The sequence below is a fragment of the Crotalus tigris genome, unplaced genomic scaffold, assembly GCF_016545835.1.
Source record: "Crotalus tigris isolate CLP2741 ecotype Arizona unplaced genomic scaffold, ASM1654583v1 scf7180000018165.1400786, whole genome shotgun sequence".
Lineage (NCBI taxonomy): Eukaryota > Metazoa > Chordata > Lepidosauria > Squamata > Viperidae > Crotalus > Crotalus tigris.
Genome location: NW_024096859.1, coordinates 862,529 through 884,664, shown reverse-complemented (window position 1 = coordinate 884,664; position 22,136 = coordinate 862,529). Strand labels below are relative to the sequence as shown.

Below are 22,136 nucleotides of genomic sequence, written 5' to 3'. Positions count from 1 at the left end.
GAGAATTCATAATTACTCTAAACATGGTTTGTTTTAACATACTTCATTGACTAAACAACCATTGGCTAACTTTGCACACTAAGCCAAATCCAGTAAAGTAGATTATAACATAGTACAATATATGAGCCGGGAGTGAAAAAGCAATCTATTATTTATTAAAAGACTTCCCAGATGCAATTTATGAAGAATTCTTTAAGAAAAGTTAATCTTCAGACAATCTAGCTTTAATTCTCTCTATGCTGTTCTTATTTAGCTTTGCCTGATTGAAGAGTTTGCTGGGGGAGGGGTCAAAATAAGAGTAAAAGTAGCCCAAAGCAGTTTGAATATAACCTGCTGTTTACAGTCTGCATTCTTTGAATCTTGGCACTTAATTTCACTTATTTCAGGACCACCTGAAATAACTCAATTAATGTCTTCCAACTGCCCTTCATATTTGCTGCATTTTTAGTTCTAGTTAATTTAGTTGTAAATGAGCAAGGATAATTGTTTTTCTAAAACCTGAAATAAAAGATCAAGGGCATCTGTAGGGAAAAATCAGAAAAAGTCAAGAGGGCAGTCATAATGGTGTGATCAAAGCCCTCTCCCCTTTTGTGCATTAAAAGTACACGGCTATGACCATCTTCACTTTTCTGAGTCTTCTTTGTGGACACTCAAAATATTTTTTGAGTGAGAGACTTCATAAACGTATCAAAGTGCTTACAATTTTCACTGTGGTGGTCTAATTACATATTACTTCCACAACTGTCTTTTCACAAGTTCAATTATGGGTTATTAACAGCCCACTCTTGGCTAACCTTTACTAAAATATTTATCTGCTGGAGAATCACCAGGAAAATCTCATTCTTTCTTTTATAGGTAAGGTATGCAGGTTGGTGGGTGGCTTGGTGGGCACAAACCGCCCAAGAGAGCTATTATCTGTTCCCATCTCTTTTTCTGCTGCACCTGTAGACCAAAAGGAAATTGCGACGCACAGACAGACAGACAGAGATACCCACACAAAAACACACCTCCGCCTGAAAGCTTTTCCAGGCTCCCGGCGTGACTAGACTGCCAAAACCAGCCCGAGCTTTGTTTTGGAGAGAAGCAAGGCTGGGTTTTGGGAATCGCTGCGCGCGCGCCGGGGCCCTGCTAGGGAATACTGGTTCCCGGGGCTCGCGGCTTGGGCAGAAGGCGCAGGCCGCGTTAGGGAGCCTGAACCCGAGCCGTGACCAGGGTGCGCCAATGACATCGTGGCGAAAGGGTCGCGCATCGGGTATGGGGGGGGGAGCGCGGCGTCCCGGAAATGAAGTAGAAAAGGGGCAGCTCGGGGTTGGGCGTGCCAAGCGCTCGGATCGGAGGCAAAAGCCCGGCTGGAATTGAAGGGAGGGGTGCGATTCAGGGAGCGGAGGCGCAGCTGCCGAGGGGAGCCGTTGGGGGATGGTGGTAATGACCAGGCGCTCGCACGGGAGTGTGGAATCCCCTCCCCAACGCTGCCTCGTCCTCCTCGCGCGAGGAGTTGCAAGCGGCGGCAGCTGATTTGGAGGCAGCCCCCGAACGAGCGCAACCATGGAAACGGAACGGGTGTCCCATATTAACCTGTAAGAACAACGGGACTGACACGGATCCTTCAATCTCCGACGGATGTGCTGCTTCCCGTTTGCGCCTCTGTTCCCCTCTAACGGGTCTGTGCGCTTTACCCAAACCCACACAGACGGCTCTCCACGCGTCTGGCCTGTCCACAAACTCTCTCCTCGCGCCTCACCCCCCCCCCAGCCAATTTCCTGCCTTCCCACAAGTTTTGGCACCAAGCATTAAAAGCAGGACACGCGTTAGCAGTGAAGTGACTGAGCCAAGTCTCACCGATTCTCACGACAACAACAACCCTCTCGCCGCTTCACGAGAAGGATGCGTTTGCTTTTACGAGGTTGTGCCAAAACGGGGTGAGCGGGGCGGGCGATGTGGCGAAGCGGTTTCTGTCCTCTGTTTACCTCTAGACAATTCTCGCTGGGCAGTGTGGAAAACGGGCGTACCAGCCTTTTGGAGACCGGCTCCTGTCTTTCTCATCCTTCCAAAAGATTTTTCATAGCGGAGAGGGGAGAGAGAAGAGCAGAAGAGTGCCAGCAGTCCCCTCAAAATCAGTAGTGCTTTTTTTTTAAAGGGCGTTGACTTTATAAAATAAAATAAAACAAGGGGGGGATCAGAACTCCCTTTACTCCTCCCCCTCCTGTCACTCCCTCCCCCCTCTTAAAAAAAAACACCTCGCAAGTGTAAAAACAGACAGCTTCCAGACTAAAGTCACCAAACCGGCGGGTTATTAAATATTGTAAGGCTGCTTGGAAGAAGATCGCCAGGCGCTCGCTTTCTTTCCACCGCCAGCGTCCTAACCCAGCCAACATGAAGGAAAAGGCGATGATTAAAACTGCCAAAATGCAAGGCAACATGATGGTAAGTAGACGGGGACAGCGGCGACATAACTCCGGGGCGTCTTTTCTAGGCGTTTGTTTGTTCATGAGTAGAGACGTGCAGTAGCCTTCACCGCCGGAAAGGCGCGATCCGGATTGAGCGCGGCGTCGCCTCTTGCGTGCTGAGCTCCTCGCGTGTAACCCTTCGCCGGGGTTCGGGATGAGCTTCGGCTGGTGCTCGCGTGTGGCTGGGGCAGTCGCTGGCCGAGGAAGGGGGAAGGATGGCGTGCAGGAATAAGTGACTTTAGAATCGGGGCGCGCCTGGGCTTGCGCGCTGCCCCCGCCAGCTGCCCCCGCATTGCTTGCCCTTTGCTCAGAGAAACAGCGGGTTTGGCTAGAAGGAAGCGGGGGGGGGATCCCCTTTCGCGGCTAGTTGCAAGGGTGGTTGGATGTTTGCAAAAAGAACAGAAGAAAAGTCTGGATGTGATCAGCTGGAAAAGCGGAGGAGCTGCATCCCTCGCCAACTTTGATAACTTGCTCGCTGGCCTGCGTGTATCCGGGGTGGAGTGGTCGGACCCTTTTTCTGCCTTCTTTCCTTTCCTAGGAACAATGGACCTCTTTCCTCTCCTTTTGGATGCACTCTTAAAAAACCAAACAATAAAAGATGCTGATCCCTCCCCCCTCCCCAGGTAATACCGGATGCCATTTTGGAGGAAACGTGTTTCTTTGGCCTTCGCGGTTTGGTCGCCTGCAAGGCTTGGTGCGGGCGCGCGTTTTGTGGGGGAGGGATATTATTAGGAGAAGCTGACCCAGCGACGGCGATTTTTGCGCTTGAGACTGGAGGATGAGCTTACAGAGTTCAGCGCGGGGTGGCACGTGATGGTGGGGGAAATGTCTTTTGTTTTTCAGAAAAATAATATTCGCAGTCTGCACCCAGGACTGCTTATCACCTGTTGGTAGGTGATCTTGCACGCCTCTTAGGGGTCATATTTATTTGAACTGAAAGGAAGGGAGCAAAGGCTGATGCCTGTCACTCTTGAGATATATTTAAAAACAGCAACTCTGGTATCGTTCATTCTTTCACCCCAGCTCATTGCTGCTTTCCTTTTCTGTCGGGGGGAGGGAACTACTGCTGGTTTTGGTCATAGTTGAACTCCTTACCTCACCCCCAACCCCTTTCCTGAACAAGAAGGTGACCTATGGATTTAAGGAAAGGATCAGCAGAATAGCAACTTCTACAAACAGTTTAAATGGAAGTGTTGCTATCTATCTACTTAAACCATCTAAAGGAGTATAAAATTAGTTGAATCCTCTCCTTCTCTGTTAGCTGCTCTCCTAAAGTTCATTGTCATTCTTACAACATGGAAGTGAGGCCAAAAGAACTATTTAGAGACCGAAGATATTACTGGCTTTCAATTAATCTAATTTGTGTCTGCTGTAGTACCCATAGAACACTATGACCTATTTCTCTTCGAAAGATTTCTGCTCTTAGAATCAGTAAGCTGAACTGTTCTTGCCTTTTATAAAAAAACCCTCCATATTTTCTTTTAGTGATAACTTTTTAACAAAGCTGCTGTAAGTTTCTATAGCATAAAATAGATCCACAAAGTTGGGAAAAAGGAATAAACTTTAGACATAACTGTACAGTGAGAAACAAACAGAAGTAGGTTAATTTGTCATTAAAGCTAAAATTGGCTTTACTCCACATAGCCATTAATTCCACTTGTCCAATTTGAAATGTTGGGATGTTGTGAATGCAGATTACCTGGTCTGTGATGGTATTCTGTTGAGTCATGGGCCCTGGGACTCTTGCTTGAATGAACATTCCTAGTTCATTTATCTTTGCTTTTTCAGCTGAATGTTGTCTATAAAGAGCCATGCAAATGATCAGTCAGGAAAACTATTTAACTGACAACAGTGATTTAGTATAGAATAAAACTGTTGATTACAAGATGTGATGTTCAAATTGGTTGTAATGTTTGCAAAAGAACAGAATATTTTTTTTTGGGGGGGGGGAACCTTTTGATATTTGGAAAACATCTGACAAACCTACTGCCTGACTCTGGATATATTTGCAAAAATGTTATTTGTCTAATTTTTTTTCCCTGCTGGTTTTATTTAAAGAGGATATTTCACTATAGAATTAAAGAACATTTCTAGATTCCCTAAATTCTTATGTTTCTGTTTTATTTGATTCTGAACATATTTATAGAATTTCTCATTTTATGAGAAAAACATTGGCATGTATTTCTGCTACTAGTTATTACCTCTTTAGAGTTAAGAATAAATGATATACACACATTTATAACAGTATGTTTGTTTGTTACGACTTGCTTGCCAGCAGTGCTTCATTTACTAACTGGCTGATAAGCTTATAAGATGCAAATTGAAAATAAAAGATCTGTATTCTCTTCAGCAATCAATTTTTCTTTTAAGAGTCTTAGGAATATTGAAATACTTCACTCAGATGCATAAACATCATTGCTTTTGAGTGATATGTCTTTCACAGGTTAGCGTTCTAATATGTGTCCAGATAATGATATATGTTGATTTTTCTCTAGAAAGTTCTTTATAAATGTGCAGTTTCATTTCTAGTGCCTATAAGATAACCTGTGAAGATTCATCATGCTGTGTATTGTTATGAATATTTTATCTCTGTTCTACTGAAACTTAATATTTTGCTAACTTTAGTTAAATCAACATTTGGAGAAAAAGTAGTTTTGGAACATGTAGATAATAAGCCTCCAGGCTTACCAAACCATGGCAGTAAATCTCAGCTCTCCAGATACTTAACCTCTTATTCATCATTTGACATAACTTGGCAGAAGATTTGCAGACATGACTTGGTTAGATTAGAGTCTTTGTTCCATACAAGAATAAAACACTGATAGAGGAGAATATTTGTAACTGAACATTGAATTGTGGTATCTTTGATGCTCTCTGAGCTTGGTTGTTTTCTTGCAGCTATTTCATGACCAAACCAGGTAACATCTTCAGTGCTGGAGGGAGTAGAATTGCCCTATCAGTGTTGATGGGAGTGTTCTTGGTTGTTCATGATTAAACTGTTGTTTATGGCAGAGGTCCCCAATCTTTTGGGCATCAGGGACCAGATCCATGGAGAAAGGTTTTTCCATGGACTGGAGAGTGCATGGTTTTGTGGGTTGCCTGCATCTCATGGATGGGGCATTGTTTGTTTGTGTGGACCGGTTACTGGCATGCTGCAGCCCAGTACCGGTCCATGGACCAGGGGTTGGGGACCTCTGGTTTACGGTTAGCTGGTTTGTCTAAGTTGGCAGTTTCTTGATTGGGATACAGCAAGTAAATTCCACCTTCTTCTAACACTAATGATGTTACAGTTACATAGTTGGGTAATGAAACATGTGTAAGAAAACAACCAAGCTCAGAGAGCACCAAGGATCCCAGAAGAAAGAAACATGAAGTATATCAGAAGATTTTCCATCTGAAATGTCAACGCTGCTATATAAGATCATGTTCCATTATTTAAATTAATGTTTCTCAACCTTAGCAATTTTATGATGTGTGAATTTTAACACCCAGAATTCTGGCATGCTGGCTGGGGAATTCTGGGAGTAGAAATCCACACATTGTAAAATTGCTAAAGTTGAGAAACTGGCCAGGGCAGGGGTAGGCCACCTTGGCTCTTTTATGACTCGTGGACTTCAATTCCCAGAATTCCTGAGCCAGCATGGCTCAGCTTGGAAACCTCTCCCTTTCCCCTCAGCATGGCTGGCTCAGGAATTCTGGGAATTGAAGTCCATGAGTCATAAAAGAGCCAAGGTGGCCTACCCCTGGTCTAGGGTTTTTCTATCGTCTTTCTAAATTAACAAATACTAACTAATTTTTGGGAATGTTCTACAACAATTCTCTTTAGCCTTGCCAAATTTAGTCCTTATAATGCTTTTAGCTAGAGTAGAAGAATTGAAATGGAAATGGGCTGGCCACATGGCAAGAAGAACTGATGGCAGGTGGATCAAGACAGTCATAGAATGGATCCCACCTGATGAAAAGTGTCCACGAAAGAGACCTAAAACAATGATATCAGCAAGTATTTCGGGACTAATTGGCAAAAGAAAGCTCAGGATTGTTTTGGTTGGAAACATGCAGAAGAGGCCCCTTCATTCTGCAGTGGATAAACAATGGCTAAAATGATGAATGATGATGTAGACACATTAATATAAATTGCACCATTGTTTAATTCTGAAAGCATCTCTTTTTGATTCTGTTGCATTCTCTTCCATTCATCAAATTAATACAAGGGATAGACTGAAAACTGTAAAACTTTCAGCAATTTTTAGCATCAGCCCATTTTCCCAATTGTATATTTTGGTAAATGGCCAAAATTTTATATAATAGAGGTTATAGAGGTATTTTCACATTATCTAACTGAAAATAACTGCAGTGTTCAACAATAATTCATGTTAGAACAGTTAGGAGAATTCTGTCTATAAAAGCACATGAAATTACTATGTGTATATATTCCATCCTATATCACAAAAGGACTAAATCATTCTAGTAATAAAATGAAAATCCAAAAGGTTGCTTCTGAATAAGTCTATGTAAACATAAGCCATGTCATTAGTTTTGAATCCATCATCATTTCCATATTTTGCTTTTAGTGAGCCCCTGTATCTTGTAGGTGAATACAGTTTCTTCATAAATTGGGCAGGGACTAAAAGAGAGAACAGCTATGAAAACTGAATAATTAGACTCTATTTAAGAGAGTCTATTCTATTGGCTTTCAAAAGCCAATAGAACAAAAGGGAATAGCACAGCTAAGGAAAAGGGGAAAAAATGGCGGACTGCATTGTTTGGCGACCCCCGTGAAATGGTCGTTCAACCCCAAATGGGGTCCTGACCCACAGGTTGAGAACCACTGACTTATATCATCATAGCTGCCTTCTTGGCAGTCTTCACCCTATCCTGTAGATCAGAAGTCCCCAACCTTTTGGGCACTAGGGACAGGTTTCGTGGAGTTTTTTCCGCGGACTGGAGGGTGCGTGGTTTTGTGTGTTGCCTGCATCCTGCAGATGGGGCTTTGCTTGTGTGGCCCAGTTGCTGGCATGCTGCGGTCCAGTACTGGTGCACAGACCAAGGGTAGATATCCCTCCAATGTTCCTTTCAGCTGATGTTTTGACCAGAGATCTTCCTCACTGGAAAATGCTGAATTTTCTCACCTATAGAGTTCTGTTTACTCAAAATCAGATGCAAAATCCTTTAATCACAGTATTTTAACAACCATACTGCTTTTGTAGTATAAAATATGTTGAAAATTTTCCTGATGCTTAAATGCCAATGTTTCTTTAAGAGACCAGATGTGGTAGAAAGGATTGAATCTAAACAACTAAGGGTATCTGTATTACAAACATGGAGGCAGTAGGTAGTCTCAGCAGAGAAATACTTGCACATTTTAATCTACAGTTTTTGTCAAGAAACCTTGCCAGATAATTCAATTCACTATTATTCATTTTCTCTTTATTTTCTTCTTTTATGTTCTGTCTTTTATTATTAGTTGTAGTTAGTTTTTATATTTAATATTTAACTTTTAATAAAGTGCCAGGTAATTGTGGCTAAACTTCCCACATAGTCTGTAATGAATCAATATACCTGCTATCTTTACCTTGTAATTTCCATCCAATTAAAAAAATATAGTATTAACTTGATTTAATAGTGTGCCTTCACAATATATTTAATGACTTATGAAGTGCCTAGCTTCATGTATCTATCTACAGCAAGCTTTGATTTCTTATTTTATTGTTATTACTTACAAAAATTAAATGATTTTTTTTCACTCAAAATTCTGGGGTATGTAGTGATTAAATGAAAGTTCTGAAAAGCTTCTCTTTGTAGCAAAGCAGTATTTAATCCATCTGTCTTGGCAATTGTGTTCTCCATAATGATGTATTTCATTTGCTGAGACATGCAAGGACTGTTAATAGAGTATTTTCAACCTGACTCTAGATGCTAGAGAATTCAACAATTGGATTCTTATTTTTTTATAGGATTGTTCAAAATAAAGATATGGACATTGATAAATCCCTACATAAGATATGGACATTGATAAATCCCCACATTAAATGACATATTTTAGATGTCATTTAGAACACGACTGATCAACTTCAAATATGTGGACTTCAACTTCCAGAATCCCTCAGCCAGCCATGCTGGCTGAGGAATTCTGGGAATTGAAATCCACAAGTCTTCCTTAGAGGTATTGTCTATGAAAACTAGAACTTAACTTAGTTAATTCAACATATTTTTTTCTGCCTCATATTGCTATGCTGTAATAATTCCTTCTGTTAGTTAGCTTTCTGTATCTTAAAAAAGAATTTAACTAGTAACTTAGTAATTGAATCATGAACTATCAATGTCTTTGTTCTAAAGTTTTTATTGAAGATAGAGTATATCCAAGTGATCAAAAAGATACCTTAGATTTAATCTTGGAAGTTTTCATCATTCTTAATGTTATACTTCAACATTTAACAGTATATATATTTAGATGTATACTGAGATTTTTATATGGACAACTCATTTGAATTTTCAGTAGTTCTTAAAGCAAGTTCTCAGATCTACTAGAAGAAAACTATTAAAATATTAATGAGGTTTATTAGTTTTATTGTAGGTTCTCTGAACTAATTAGTTTTATTTATTAGTTCTCTGAACATTTTAACAAAATCTTACATTCATATTTTGACTAATTTAGACCTAATATGGCTTTATAGTAATCTGTAGTAAATATTGTATTTATTATTTACCTTATTCATTCTTAAATTTTCTTTTAATTTAAAAGTGTATCTGTAAAGTTTCAAATGAACAGCATGTAGAGATCTATTGCACTTGAACATCTTTAATATTTATGAAATAGTCATTGACTAAACAAAACAAGATTGGGTATGTGCAATAAATCTGAATGTCCTATAAAAAATCGGATTGAGCATTGATACCTAGTGTTTTTTTTTAAAGCACATACTTACAGAAAAAGCTAGATTGCCTATTTTGCTAAGCTCATTAAAGTACACATCTTTAGTTTACTGGTTGGACAGTTTAGTAATTTGTGAAACTGCAGGTTTGAGGATAGGAGAGATAGGAAAGAGAGAGGGAGGGAGGGAGAGAGGGAGGGAGAGAGAGAAAGAAAGACAGAGAGAGACAGACAGATAGACAATTCCTAAATATTTATAACTCGCTGTATAAGAAAGACAATGTTTTTTGTATTGCAACTATTTATTTAAAACATCTATATAGCTGCCCATCTTATAATCAAGTCTGGGTGGCTCCCAAATAAAAATTAAAACAGATAAAAATCATTGTAAAACTAGAAAACTGAACACATTAAAACATTAAAAACTAGATAGATAGATAGATAGATAGATAGATAGATAGATAGATAGATAGATAGATAGATAGATAGATAGATAGATAGATAGATATACTCTTTGGAAACAGTAAAAAGCATCTACCATGAGGAAAATTTTCATGAGGTTTCCGGAGTCCTAGGTTGATAGTCTAGCCTTTCCTTGGACATACAGGTAGTCCTTGACATTTGACCTTAATGTGATGACATAACAGCCATAAGTCATGACAATCATAAAGCAGATCACCCAAATGACCAACCCGATTTTGCAATCTTTCTGTTCCATCTTTAAGTGAACCAGTTTTTATCAAAAAAGGTAAAACACAATCACAAGACCACAGGATGATGCAAATAGCCATGAGTGTCAACTAGTCCTAGCACACAACATGCAGTTACATCAACAGCTGTCAGAACTTTGGAACTAAGTTGTAAGTAGCCTCAGTGAGGTCCATCATAACTTTAAACAGTAAGTTAAGGATCCTATATTTCAGATCTCTGAACTTTATCTCCCAAGTGGTTCATAAAGGTGATGATAATGGGAATTCTAGAAGTCAAATCTTACATATTTAAAAGGAGGCTAGATTTGTTCCTGTGGACAACTGTTTATATCAGTGCTTTTCAACCTTAGCATTGCTGGCTGGAGAATTCTGGGAGCTGAAGTTCACTTGTCTTAAAGTTGCTAAGATTGAGAAACACTGGTTTATGTTAATACTTTTTCATTATTTTGCAATTTTACACCCTATTTTTTCCTCTGCCCTTTCAGTTAAATACTTCCTCTTCTCTTCAGCATTTCTTTGTGACTTGTTATTTTGATTATTCAGCTTTGTCAGGATCACTATCTTCTTTTAATTTAAGCAGTGGATTCCGTGGGAATAATTTGGGTAACAAAACAATAAATGTTTCAGTCAGGAAGAACTTTTTCTGCATTCTGTCTTTTGGTCATTTGATGCCCTTGCTAATTGCTTTTAATAGGTTTTTATGTCCTCAGTTCATATTCAGGCCAGTACACTTTGCAAAAGAACACAATATCATGTTTCCCTTTACAATTACTTGTGCAACTGGAAGAGCCTAAGGTTAGAAATAAGCATTTTGGCTAATCTAAAGATTCTGTTATAAAGCACATCTGTTAGGAATGAGGAGGTGGATGTAATTTGTGAAGACAAGATGGATAAAAAAAATCCCTGTGTGATTGAACAATAGTCTTACTGACACCTTGTGAAAATCAATGTGCTAGGTTTGGGGGGAAAGGCTCTATCATTATCTAATTTATGTAATTGTATCCATTTAAACAAGCTATTAACTTGGCAGGTTAAGGTGGTTTTACTGACATAAACAGACTTAATTTGACTCAGAATTTAGCTTTAACATTTTGTTTTTTTCATTTGAATGCATCTCTTACTTGATAGTTAGGGATGTGTCACTTATTAAGACAGAGCATGCATTTATGTCTACTTCTAAGCTGTGGTAGACTGTAGCCTCGTTCAGCTTTTTCTGCCATTTTGCTTACGACTCCTTTCCACTCCAAGGCTGCACTGCTGAAATTGTCCATTTTTCATCGAAACCTGTGCAACATTTGGGATTTGAGAAAATGGAGGGCTGGATGTATAACAGTAATGTGTCTTTCACAACTCTCTTGTTCTTGTTTCCATGCTTAAACTCCCCAATAAGCTAAAAGCTGACTGTGTTAAGCAGGTCAGCGGTTCAAATCTCACCGGCTCAAGGTTGACTCAGCCTTCCATCCTTCCGAGGTAGGTAAAATGAGGACCCAGATTGTTGGGGGCAATGTAAATATATACATACATTGCTTACTGGTGTACACTGCTTAGAGAGTGCTTGCACTTAAAGCGGTATATAAGTCTCATAAATAAATAAAAGCAAATCAACTATTCCTCCTCTGGGGGAGGCCCAAAGTCATCAGATCAGATGGCATTCAGAAGCCCTCCAGGAGATCAAGCTGCTTAGTTGCAACTCCTAATCCCTCAAAGGTTGCTCACTGTTGTGTTAAGTCACGGTGTGGATCTGCCATCACCTTCCTTTCTCACTCCTAGTAGATGTGGGAAACCATTGCAGATCCATAGTAGATGGCTGGTAGAGCAGTGGTCAATTTGGTTGACAGATTTATCTTATTTAGATGTCAGTTTGGTCTAGTGGGTAAGGCAACCAGGCCAGAAACCAGGAGACTATGAGTTTTAGTCTCATTGGTTTGAAAGCCAATTAGATGACCTTGAGCCAGTCATTCTCTATCAGCACCTACTCACGTCCCTGGGTTTTGTTTGGGGAAAATAGGAAGAGGAAGGTAGGTTGGATATGTTTATCACCTTGAATTATTTGTAAAAATAATTATAAATAAATAAATTCAGCACAAATGAGAAGAAATCTTGGAAAAATCAATTAAAGAAACTTCACCTCATAAAATATTCCTAATAAAGTTTTCAAGATTATAACAAACATTAAAAATACCTTGCTGAAATTGATGTATTTCTTTGATCTTGCCAATTACATAAAGCTTGAAACAATCCAATTATGGTTTATTGCAGGTATGGTTTTAAGATGTAGGTGGGAGCCATTATGATCATACGGATCATGTTTCTTTAACAAATGTACACCTTCTCTTCTTCTAGATCCTTCCTATCACTATCTCATACTACTTGAAAACTGTACCAGGACACTAGAAATCATATCCAGGCTGCAAAATACCTCCTTGGTGCTAACAATGCTATATGAATCAAAAAGATATGGTACTTTTTAAAAAAATCCTGAATCCTGAATTAGGTAGCACTGATCATGTTACTAGTTCAGTAATGAAACATCTGCATGAAAATAAACAAAATTAGACAGCACCAAGGGCCTCACAAAAATCTGAATGGAAAACCAAAATAAATATGGCCTTATTTTTGAATTACCTTTAAAATATGGGAATAAAGAAATGCAAACTATATCAGAATTTCATCCAATATTATATTGGTAATGTTTCTTTTCAATGTTTGCAAAGGGAGTGGAAATAAATAAAAACATTCCCTCAGTCAAGTGATTTTGTTTTCAATTTGGTAGTGCCAATTGGCAAAACAACAACAACGAAGGATTGCTTAGGAAGATTATGCATCAAAAGTCAGTATTAGAAATAGGAGGAGGAAGGAATATTAGATTTTTTTGCCATCTTGAATTGTTTATAAAAATAATAAAGGTTGGATATCATGATGATGGTGACTCTATGGGCCTGGTCTCTCCACATCTTCCAATCTTGCACTGCTTCTTTGAGTTGTTCTTTGCTCAGGTTGGTGTCAGTTTTGATAATGTCTAGCCATCATGTTCTTGGGTGGTCTGGTTTCCTTTTATTGCTAACTCAAAGTGAATTTCCCTTTATGACATGGCCAAAATAAGTGAGACACAATAAACTTTTATAATCACAAAGACAGTTCTTGTCCAGGATGATTGCTCCCATTATGGTCCTTAAGATCTTCCAACAGTGTATTGTTACCACTATAATTGAATTCATCTACCATCCTGTTTCTCTTCTCTCCTTCGGCAACATTTTAGATGTTTCATGAGAAGTAGGTCTCTGCCTAATGCCTCTGAAGTGTGATAATTTGAGCCTGGTCATTTGTGCTGTGAGTGAGAAAAAGAGACTGATGCAACTGCAAAAGTGCCAAATGCAAACTATAAACTATTTTATGAATATAAATTTAGACCACACTCATTTAGTGTTTATTATAAACCATTCAAACCCTGTACAACAGCAAGCTTGTTTGGCTCCAAAAGGTACATAAGTGCATTTCTTGAGCATTCACATTTATTTAATTTGTTTGTTAAGTTGATTTTCTGCCTATCTTGCCATGAAGCCAATCTAGATGTTTACAACAATAAAAAGGAAGAGATGAAAAAAGTCTAGGTGGCGCAGCAGTTAGAGTGCAGTACTGCAGGCCACTTTAACTGACTGTGTTCAGCAGGTCAGCGGTTCAAATCTCACCGGCTCAAGGTTGACTCAGCCTTCCATCCTTCCAAGGTAGGTAAAATGAGGACCCAGATTGCTTACTGGTGTACACCGCTTAGAGAGTGCTTGCACTTAAAGCGGTATATAAGTCTCATAAATAAATAAATAAATAAATAGAACAGAAGTAAAATAGTATACCTACAAAAGAAGCATGGGATATCCTTTATGTTTGCATGTAACTTCCCATAGAACTGCTGCTCTAGGGTAAATGTAGAAAAGGAAGTGAAATATTGGAAATTAATGTTTCTTTATTGGGCAGGCTTTCTGTAAGAAATAAAAGAGCCACAGTTTCTTTTGTTTCTCCAGAAATGAAAGCTTATGAGGATGTAAGTTCCAGTCCCTTATTTGAACTTGAGATACCATGTCAATCTAATCAGATAACTCAAGCAGAGACTTCTTGATCAAGCAGCACTTTATTTGATCAACAATCTGGAACACTGGCAGAGTTATGTCCAGAAGTGCCAGACCTTAGAAAGTAGGTAGCATTGCTTTATAAACTTTGTTAGCCAATGAAAATCAGACAACAGAGCCATTACATCATAAAGAAGACATCAATAATTCATGTACACTTCCTTATTCCCTGCTTCAGTACATCCCATCCATGTACAGGTTTCCCACACTTGCATGAAATTTCTCTGGTGCAAAAGCTAATTACAAAAAGCAAGAAAGCAATAGTTAGACTAAACAATTTCCCTTTATTCCAGAATCCTTCAAGGATATGAAAAATCAGTTAATGTTTGTTAATACAAATTATCACTGATTTAAGACTGTGTAAGAGCCTAGAATTACAGTCATAAGTTTCTAAGATCATTAAATCGGTCACCTCCAGCACAATACCCAATTTTATGACCTTTTTGTGGCTCTCATTAAGCTAATGCTGTGATTGTTAAGCAAATGCCTCATCATTAAGTAAATGGCCAGTCTTTAAGTGAATCCATTGTATTCAATGGGCATTTTTTTCTGGAAACCAGAAGTAAACACTGGAAACCTACCCCCCCCAAAAAAACCCACCTGTCAAAAATCATCACATTACTGGAATGCTGCAAACAGCTGTAAATGGAAACTGGTTGTCAAGTGTCCAAAATATGAACCTGTAACCATGGTGGGAAAGGGTGTAGCCATCAGAACTTCAAAATCAACTCTTAAATATCTTTTGAGGATCTGTTGTAAATTTGAACAATTGCTAAGTGACCGGTCATTAAATAAGGACTATGTGTACTTGCTAATAATATGCTATAGAGGCTGAATCTTTGTAAATAACTGTTTCCTCCTATACATCCCATTAGAAAAATATTTTGTTGGGAAACATTGCCCCTCCCAATCCTGCATCTCTGTACAATTTGCATTGTGATTTTGAAGTCTTTCCAAATACATAGAAACTAGATTTTAAAAAGATTTTAAAGCAACATTTATGATAAGAATTGCTTTCAGACTACTACAAAGGCTGTGGACGTTTCTCCCAAAAAATACAAATATTTGCTTTTATTAGGAATTGCAGCACTTCCAATATCTCAAACATAAAAGCTGTACAGCAGGAATTACCAGTGTCCTAAGCTATTTTTGGACCCTGTTATTCACGTTTTGCCTTTTTTTTTTTTTTTGCACCAACCATCACGCCAATGTTTTTTAAAGTAAAATCTTTGCCTCGGAGTCTGATATTTGTGAGAAGGGAATCCACAGGAACAAGGATAAACAGGAAGAAAAAAATGTAGCTGATTTTCATTTATATCTATTTAGACATATTCCATTGGGCCCTGAGTACTAAAGAATTGTGCTAAAGTTTCCAAGTGGGAAAAAGGTTATTTGGTGTTTGGTCCAATATTTTCAGTATTGGAAAAAGATCTCATTATTATGCATGTCAGCCCCCTGAGTGAGATCAGACCAGGAAATCAGCTTCGCAGGAAGGCAAAAATTACCCTTGTTGAGTTTGGGTGTAATAACAGAATCCTGCAAGTCTAATTGTGCTAAATTTTATCCCCTTGTATTTCAATGAATTAAGGAAGTGTCTGCCTGAGACACTTCTGAATATGTTAAATGAATAAGTGTTAGCATTACTTTATAGTACACTGATGAGACCACACTTGGAATATTGCATCCACTTTTTGTCACTATAATACAAAAAAGATATTGAGACTCTAGAACAGTGGTTCTCAACCTGTGGGCCGGAACCCCATTTGGGGTCGAACAACCATTTCACGGGGGTCGCCAAACAACACAGTCCGCCATTTTTCCCCTTTTCCTTAGCTGTGCTACTCCCTTTTATTCTATTGGCTTTTGAAAGCCAATAGAATAGACTCTCTCGAATAGAGTCTAATTCTATTGGCTTTCAAAAGCTAATAGGAATTGTCCAGGCTGTCTCTGCCCTGCTGAGCCCGCCAAAAGTCCCATTCTGCAAATGGTGCTGCACCAGTTGAGTAGTCCTCGACTTACGACCGGTTGGGGGTCGTGGCATTAAAAAGGTTGAGAACCACTGCTCTAGAAAGAGTGCAGAGAAGAGCAACAAAGATGATTAGTGAGCTGGAGGCTAAAACACAAGATGAACGGTTGTGGGATCTGAGTGTGTCTAGTCCAGGGGTAGGCAGCCTTGGCTCTTTTATGAGTGGCTCAGGAATTCTGGGAGTTGAAGTCCATGAGTCATAAAAGAGCCAAGGTTGCCTACCCCTGGTCTAGTCTAATGAAGAAAAGGATTGGGATGACATGATAGCATCTGCTAATATTTGAGGGGCTGTCATAGAGAAGAGGGGGTCGACCTATTCCCCAAAGCACCTGAGGGCAGGATAAGAAGTAATGGATGGAAGATTATCAAAAAGATAACTGAGGACTTGAACTAAGGAGAAATTTCCTGAGAGCAAGAACAATTAATCAATGAAAAGGCTTATCTTCAGTGATGGTTGATGCTCCATCGCTGGAGATTTTTAAGAAGAGACTGGACAGCCACTTGTCTGAAATGGTGTAAGGTCTCCTGCTTGAGCAGGGGGTTGGATTAGAAGACATCTAAAGTCCCTTCCAACTCTGATATTCTGTAATTCTGTAATATTCTCTTGTTTTCCAGAGCTTAAAAATGTTTCAGCTTCCCATGCCTGACTAATAGCTCTTGCATACAGATAGTCCTTCAGTTATGACTGGTTGTTCAGCAATCATTTGAAGTTACAACGGACCCAACAAAAGTTATTTATACCAGATTCCAAAATTCTGATGGCTGCCCTCCTTTGATCATGTGACCACATTTTACGCACTCAGCAACTAGTCTGCATTTACATCCACTTGCAGGATCCCGTGATCACATATCTACGATTTACTAAATTTTTTGCCCAAAATGATGTTTACTTCTGATTTTTAGCAAATAATGCTCCATAGCAAACAATGGGCTTGCTTAATAAATGTGGATTTGTTTAATGACCATGATAAGTTGCTTAATGACCTCAGCAAAAAAGGTAGTGAAATCAGGTCAGTCACATAAGTACCCACTTTGTGACCATCACACATTATGACTAATGAGCAGGATCTCTAAGTCGAAGGCTAGTTATATTTCCCTCAAGTTTCTTTTCGTTATTCTCTTCAGTAACTGAGCCTTGTCTTTCTGTGGCCCAGGAGCCTGAGATAATAATTCCAGTTACATCTAGGAGATCCAGCAGTAACATCCTTGTGAGTCTGTTGCAAAACAAGGACGGCCTTATATTGATTTATGCTTAGTCTACTCACAGGCTGTGAGCAAAGCTGTGTCCTGACATGATTACAAAAGCATCTGAACAGTTTGTCCTGCTGTGTCTCATAAGAATATGTATTTTTGCTTAGGTAGAAACAAAACTTCAGAAGAAAATCTAGGAAAGACAACAAGGTTTTTCATCTGTGTTTAAAAATTTGTAATACCGTGTTAACCAGTCAAAACTGTGGAAATCTACATTTATCACAACGTGGAAGAAAGAAATGGAGCGGTTGCCATCTTGACTGTTTTTGACTTTCTTCCCATAAATGACCTTCCTTCCCTCTGAGGAGAGAAAGAAAGCTACTGTTTGTCAAGGAAGTGCGCAGCAGGTGTCCCAAATGAAGTCAGAGACACTGGCACAAATTTGTAGTTTTATATACATAAATATATATTTATATCAATATATACAGCAAACTAGATAATCAGGCAAATAGGAGCATCATGAGGTAAATCAGAGGTCACCATCCTTTTCATGCTGGTGGCCTGGAGGGAAAGGGAGCAGCTGGGAAATTTGCGAATGTGCGTGTGTGCGGAAACGGGGCCATGCGCGCCCAAATGGCGCTAGCAGCCCCCGTTTGTGTATGCATGCAGCATTAGCTGCTGCTGCTAGTCCCCCCGTGCATGCGCAAACGGGCTGTGCAACCCATGCATGCACTAGCGGCCCCATTTGTGCAGCTGCGCAGGTGCTAGCCGCCGTCGCTACTCTGCGCGCAGGCGCAAATGGGTCCACGTGCTAGCGCAAATGGGAGTGAGTGCGCACATGTCCCACTGTCCAGTGACCAGTAGGCCACAGCCCAGTAGTGGACTGCGGCCCATAGGTTTGGGACCCCTGAGGTAAATCACAGGGTCCACAGAAGAAAAAGGCGGGGGAAAGGGGGAAACTCCCCCTCCACAACAATCAATCACAGCGCAGATTGCCTCACTCTTCAACCAATCAACCATAATTGTGTGTTCTGGCTCATTGCACAATCCCAGCTATTAAATTTAAATATTTTAACACTGTTTATCTTCCTTCATAAGATAATTGTAGTTTCTGGAAAAATTTTCCTGGAAAATGAACCTGTAAGAAACTAAAATTCTGTAATGTCATTCAGGATAGCCATTGTTAGACATTGGGTTTCTGAGTTTTAAGAGCCAGGAAGCTGCAGGCAGACAGGACAAAAGCTGATTAAGGGTTAACTCATTATAATTTTTAAATTAAAGCAATATATACATTCTATATTGTTTTTGCATACCATATAACCCATACATATTACTTAATAACTTATTTCTTTTAACTTGGTATGCCTGAGTTTGCAAATGAAGGCTGTTTAATGTGAATCATATTTAAAATTTCCCATAAGAACTCAAAGAGAATTGATTCTGGGGCAATGTTAAATGGATTATCAAAATGTTCTCTCCCTTTAAATTACCAGCATGTAGTAATTGTTTTTATAACATTGTAAATTAGCAAATAGAGTATAGCCAAATAGCTTGGCTAGTGAGAAAGTTAGCACAATATTCTGAGGTTTTCGCGGGTGTTTGTATGTAGGTCTTTGGTTGTTCGGGTTTTCTCCCGTGTAAAATTGGAAGTGTCTTGGCGACGTTCCGACGAAGTCCCATTCGTCATCTTCAGGCACGAAGCTGAAAACACCAGCCTGAAGATGACGAATGGGACTTCGTCGAAACGTCGCCAAGACACTTCCAATTTGACGCGGGAGAAAACCCGAACAACCAAAGACCTACATACAAATACCCGCGAAAACCTCAGAAAATATATATATATATGGAATGAATAAAGCACATTCACCAGGAATGTTTAAAGTTAAAATACTTTAATTAAAGTATTTTACTATATTAAAAGGTTGCCAAGCTTTCGTTGGGAAAACTCCCCAACATCTTCAGGGCTGAGAAGATGATGTTGGGGAGTTTTCCCAACGAAAGCTTGGCAACCTTTTAATATAGTAAAATACTTTAATTAAAGTATTTTAACTTTAAACTCTCCTGGTGAACGCGCTTTATTCATTCCATTTATATATATATATATATATATATATATATATATATATATATATATATATATATATATATATATATATATATATATATATAAATAAAACTTTGAAAAGATTGTTCTTTCTAAGGCATAACTGAAATAGAAATTAAAATGTGTAAGATAAGATAGATAAGATAAGATAACCTTTATTGTCATTTTTTTACTGTGGGCACAACGGCACACATCAAAAATGAAATTTAGTTGCCCGCTCTCAAAGTGAAACACATACATGACACTAAACATAATATGAACAACATATGTATAGACCCACATCCCTATATATATGTAGCAAATAAATATTAAATACTGTCCATCTTGAATATATAATGGAAGGAGGAAGCTTGAGAATTCGCAAGGTTAATGCTGTATGGAATGAAACTTTGGCTGAATCTGGATGTTCTGCTACGGATACCACGAAGCCCCCTCCCAGAAGGTAACAAAGAAAACAGGTTGTGAAGAGGATGTGTAGTGTCCCAGATAATCTTACAGACCCTGCTCAAACAACGCTTCTGTGCTATGTCCTGGATGGGAGGGAGGGAGCTGCTAATGATCTTTTCGGCCATTCTCACCACTCTCTGCACCACCTTCCTGTCTGAAGCAGGGATGCCTCCAAACCAGGCTGTGATGCTGTATGACAGGATGCTCTCCATTGTCCCCCTGTAGAAAGTGGTCAGGACAGGGGAAGGAAGATGTGCTTTTCTCATGCAACGTAAAAAATGCAGACGCTGCTGTGCCCACTTCCCCAGTTTCTCACTGTTGAGCGACCAAGTCAGCCTACTCGTTAGGTGCACACCCAGGAATTTGACTCTGGTAACCATCTCCACAGATGAATCATTAATGCACAGAGAAGTGTGGCTGTGCCTGCCTTTTCTGAAATCAACAATGATCTCTTTGGTTTTTCCGGTATTTAAAACTAGGCTGTGTAAAAAGAGAGATTGCCATTTTTAACCTGTCATTAGATTCCTCAAACTGTAACTCTTCCAATCTTGAATTTGAGTTTATATGTATGTATGTATGTATGTATGTATGTATGTATGTATGTATGTATGTATGTATGTATTACTATGAGGTCATTTCTATGCTTCATATGGTAAGAGAAAATTTACGCAACAGATATGTGAAAGAAAAGAAAAATAAAAACTTTTATATATGCCACATTGACCTTTTGATGGAAAAATGGTATAAATTTAAGCAATAAAACAAAAACTATAGGCTAAGAATCAGTTTGATTTAGTGCACAGGTATCAAATTTGATCACGTCACATGATGTATTGGGACATATTGTGACATTTTTTGCCTTTGCGGAGCCAGGGTGGGCGTGGCTTGCGCTTGACGCATCTGGCCTGCAGGCCGCCACTTTTAACACCCTGGTCTAGTGGTTAAGGTAACAGGCTAGAAAGTGGGAGACCATAAGTTCAAGTCCCATCTTAACCAGCTGGATGAGTTTGGGCCAGTCCCTCTTTCTCAGCCCTACCCACCTTACAGGGTTGTTGTTGTGGGGAAAATAAGAGGAGGAAGGTATGTTTGATTTGTTTGCCACCTTGAATTATTTTGATTAATGATAAAGGTGGGATACAAATTAAATAGACTAAATTCATGCATTTGGCTAAGACAAGAGTTTCTAGTGCCACTACACCCTAAACCAGTGTTTTTCAACTTCACCTGTGGGAATTCTGGAAATTGAAGTCCACATATCTTAAAGCAGTTGAGGTACTATTTATTACTTTACTGCCTAAAGCAGGGCTCAGGAATTCTGGGAGTTGAAGTCCACAAGTCATAAAAGAGCCAAGGTTGCCTACCCCTGGCCTAAAATAATAAATTTATTAAAGTAATTATTAAAGTAATAAATAAATTCTGGACTTCCTTCCTGAAATTTCTGATTCCACTTCAGATTTCCTTACGATCTCCCAGTTCATGACCACACAATTGGAGAATCCCTGTATTAAGCCATAAGTCACAATTTATTAACCACAGTGCCCAGATTCATCCTTGTGTTGGATTAAACCCACAACCAATTAACACAGCATCAATACTGTTGTGGCCAGCAAATGCCTCTGGGAATTTCAGCTCAAGATACGTGAACAATGTTTTCACCGTCCTTGGCTCTGAATCCCTGTTCAGTAAATTCCCTAGTATTATCTTTACCACCTAATCGTGATCTTTTCTAGCCATCTGCTTCTTTTCTTTTGGATCATCAAATCAAACACACTATTTGAAATTGAAATAACAGGCTATTCCTACCCGCAAGGTAGTATGTGAGACTTAGTTTGTCTTGACTTGTGAGAGGAACAGTAATATTGCTAGCATATATTAGGGAAAAAAAATATGAACATTCCAATTATGGATTGAGTTTTAATTATTTTAAATAAGTGATTGCTGTCTTGCATAGAAGTTGTGTGTTAGTTCTAATTAATTAGTCTTTAAGAGAATGCATGGCTATCTTCTAATGAAGGATGTTGCTACGGATCCAAATGGCTGAATATTTAAGTTCTGTTTCTTTCACATTAATTAGGACTCTGCAGAGCAACATGGGAAGTTTGTAAATGCGATGGAGAGGGTCTCTCCTTAAGTACAGTAGCAAATACTGCAGCTGTGATGATTGTATGCAGTGGAAGTATTTAAGCAGTGGATAATTTCTGATTGATTTTCAAAGC

General features: G+C 39.1%; 1 protein-coding gene across 2 annotated transcripts in view; it reads left to right on the top strand.

Annotated features, from left to right (window-relative positions):
• The window catches only part of DPP6 (dipeptidyl peptidase like 6), a 570,597-nt gene that overhangs the window by 71,494 nt on the left and 476,967 nt on the right, over window positions 1-22,136 (top strand). Inside the window, exon 1 of one of the 2 annotated variants that reach the window (XM_039348639.1) lies at window positions 2,224-2,424. The exons of the other annotated variant lie outside the window; for it this stretch is intronic. Within the exon in view, the coding sequence (XP_039204573.1) occupies window positions 2,374-2,424 (51 nt within the window). The 5' untranslated portion in view covers window positions 2,224-2,373. Of the gene's footprint in view, window positions 1-2,223; window positions 2,425-22,136 lie in introns of those variants that run through there. 2 annotated transcript variants of the gene reach the window in all.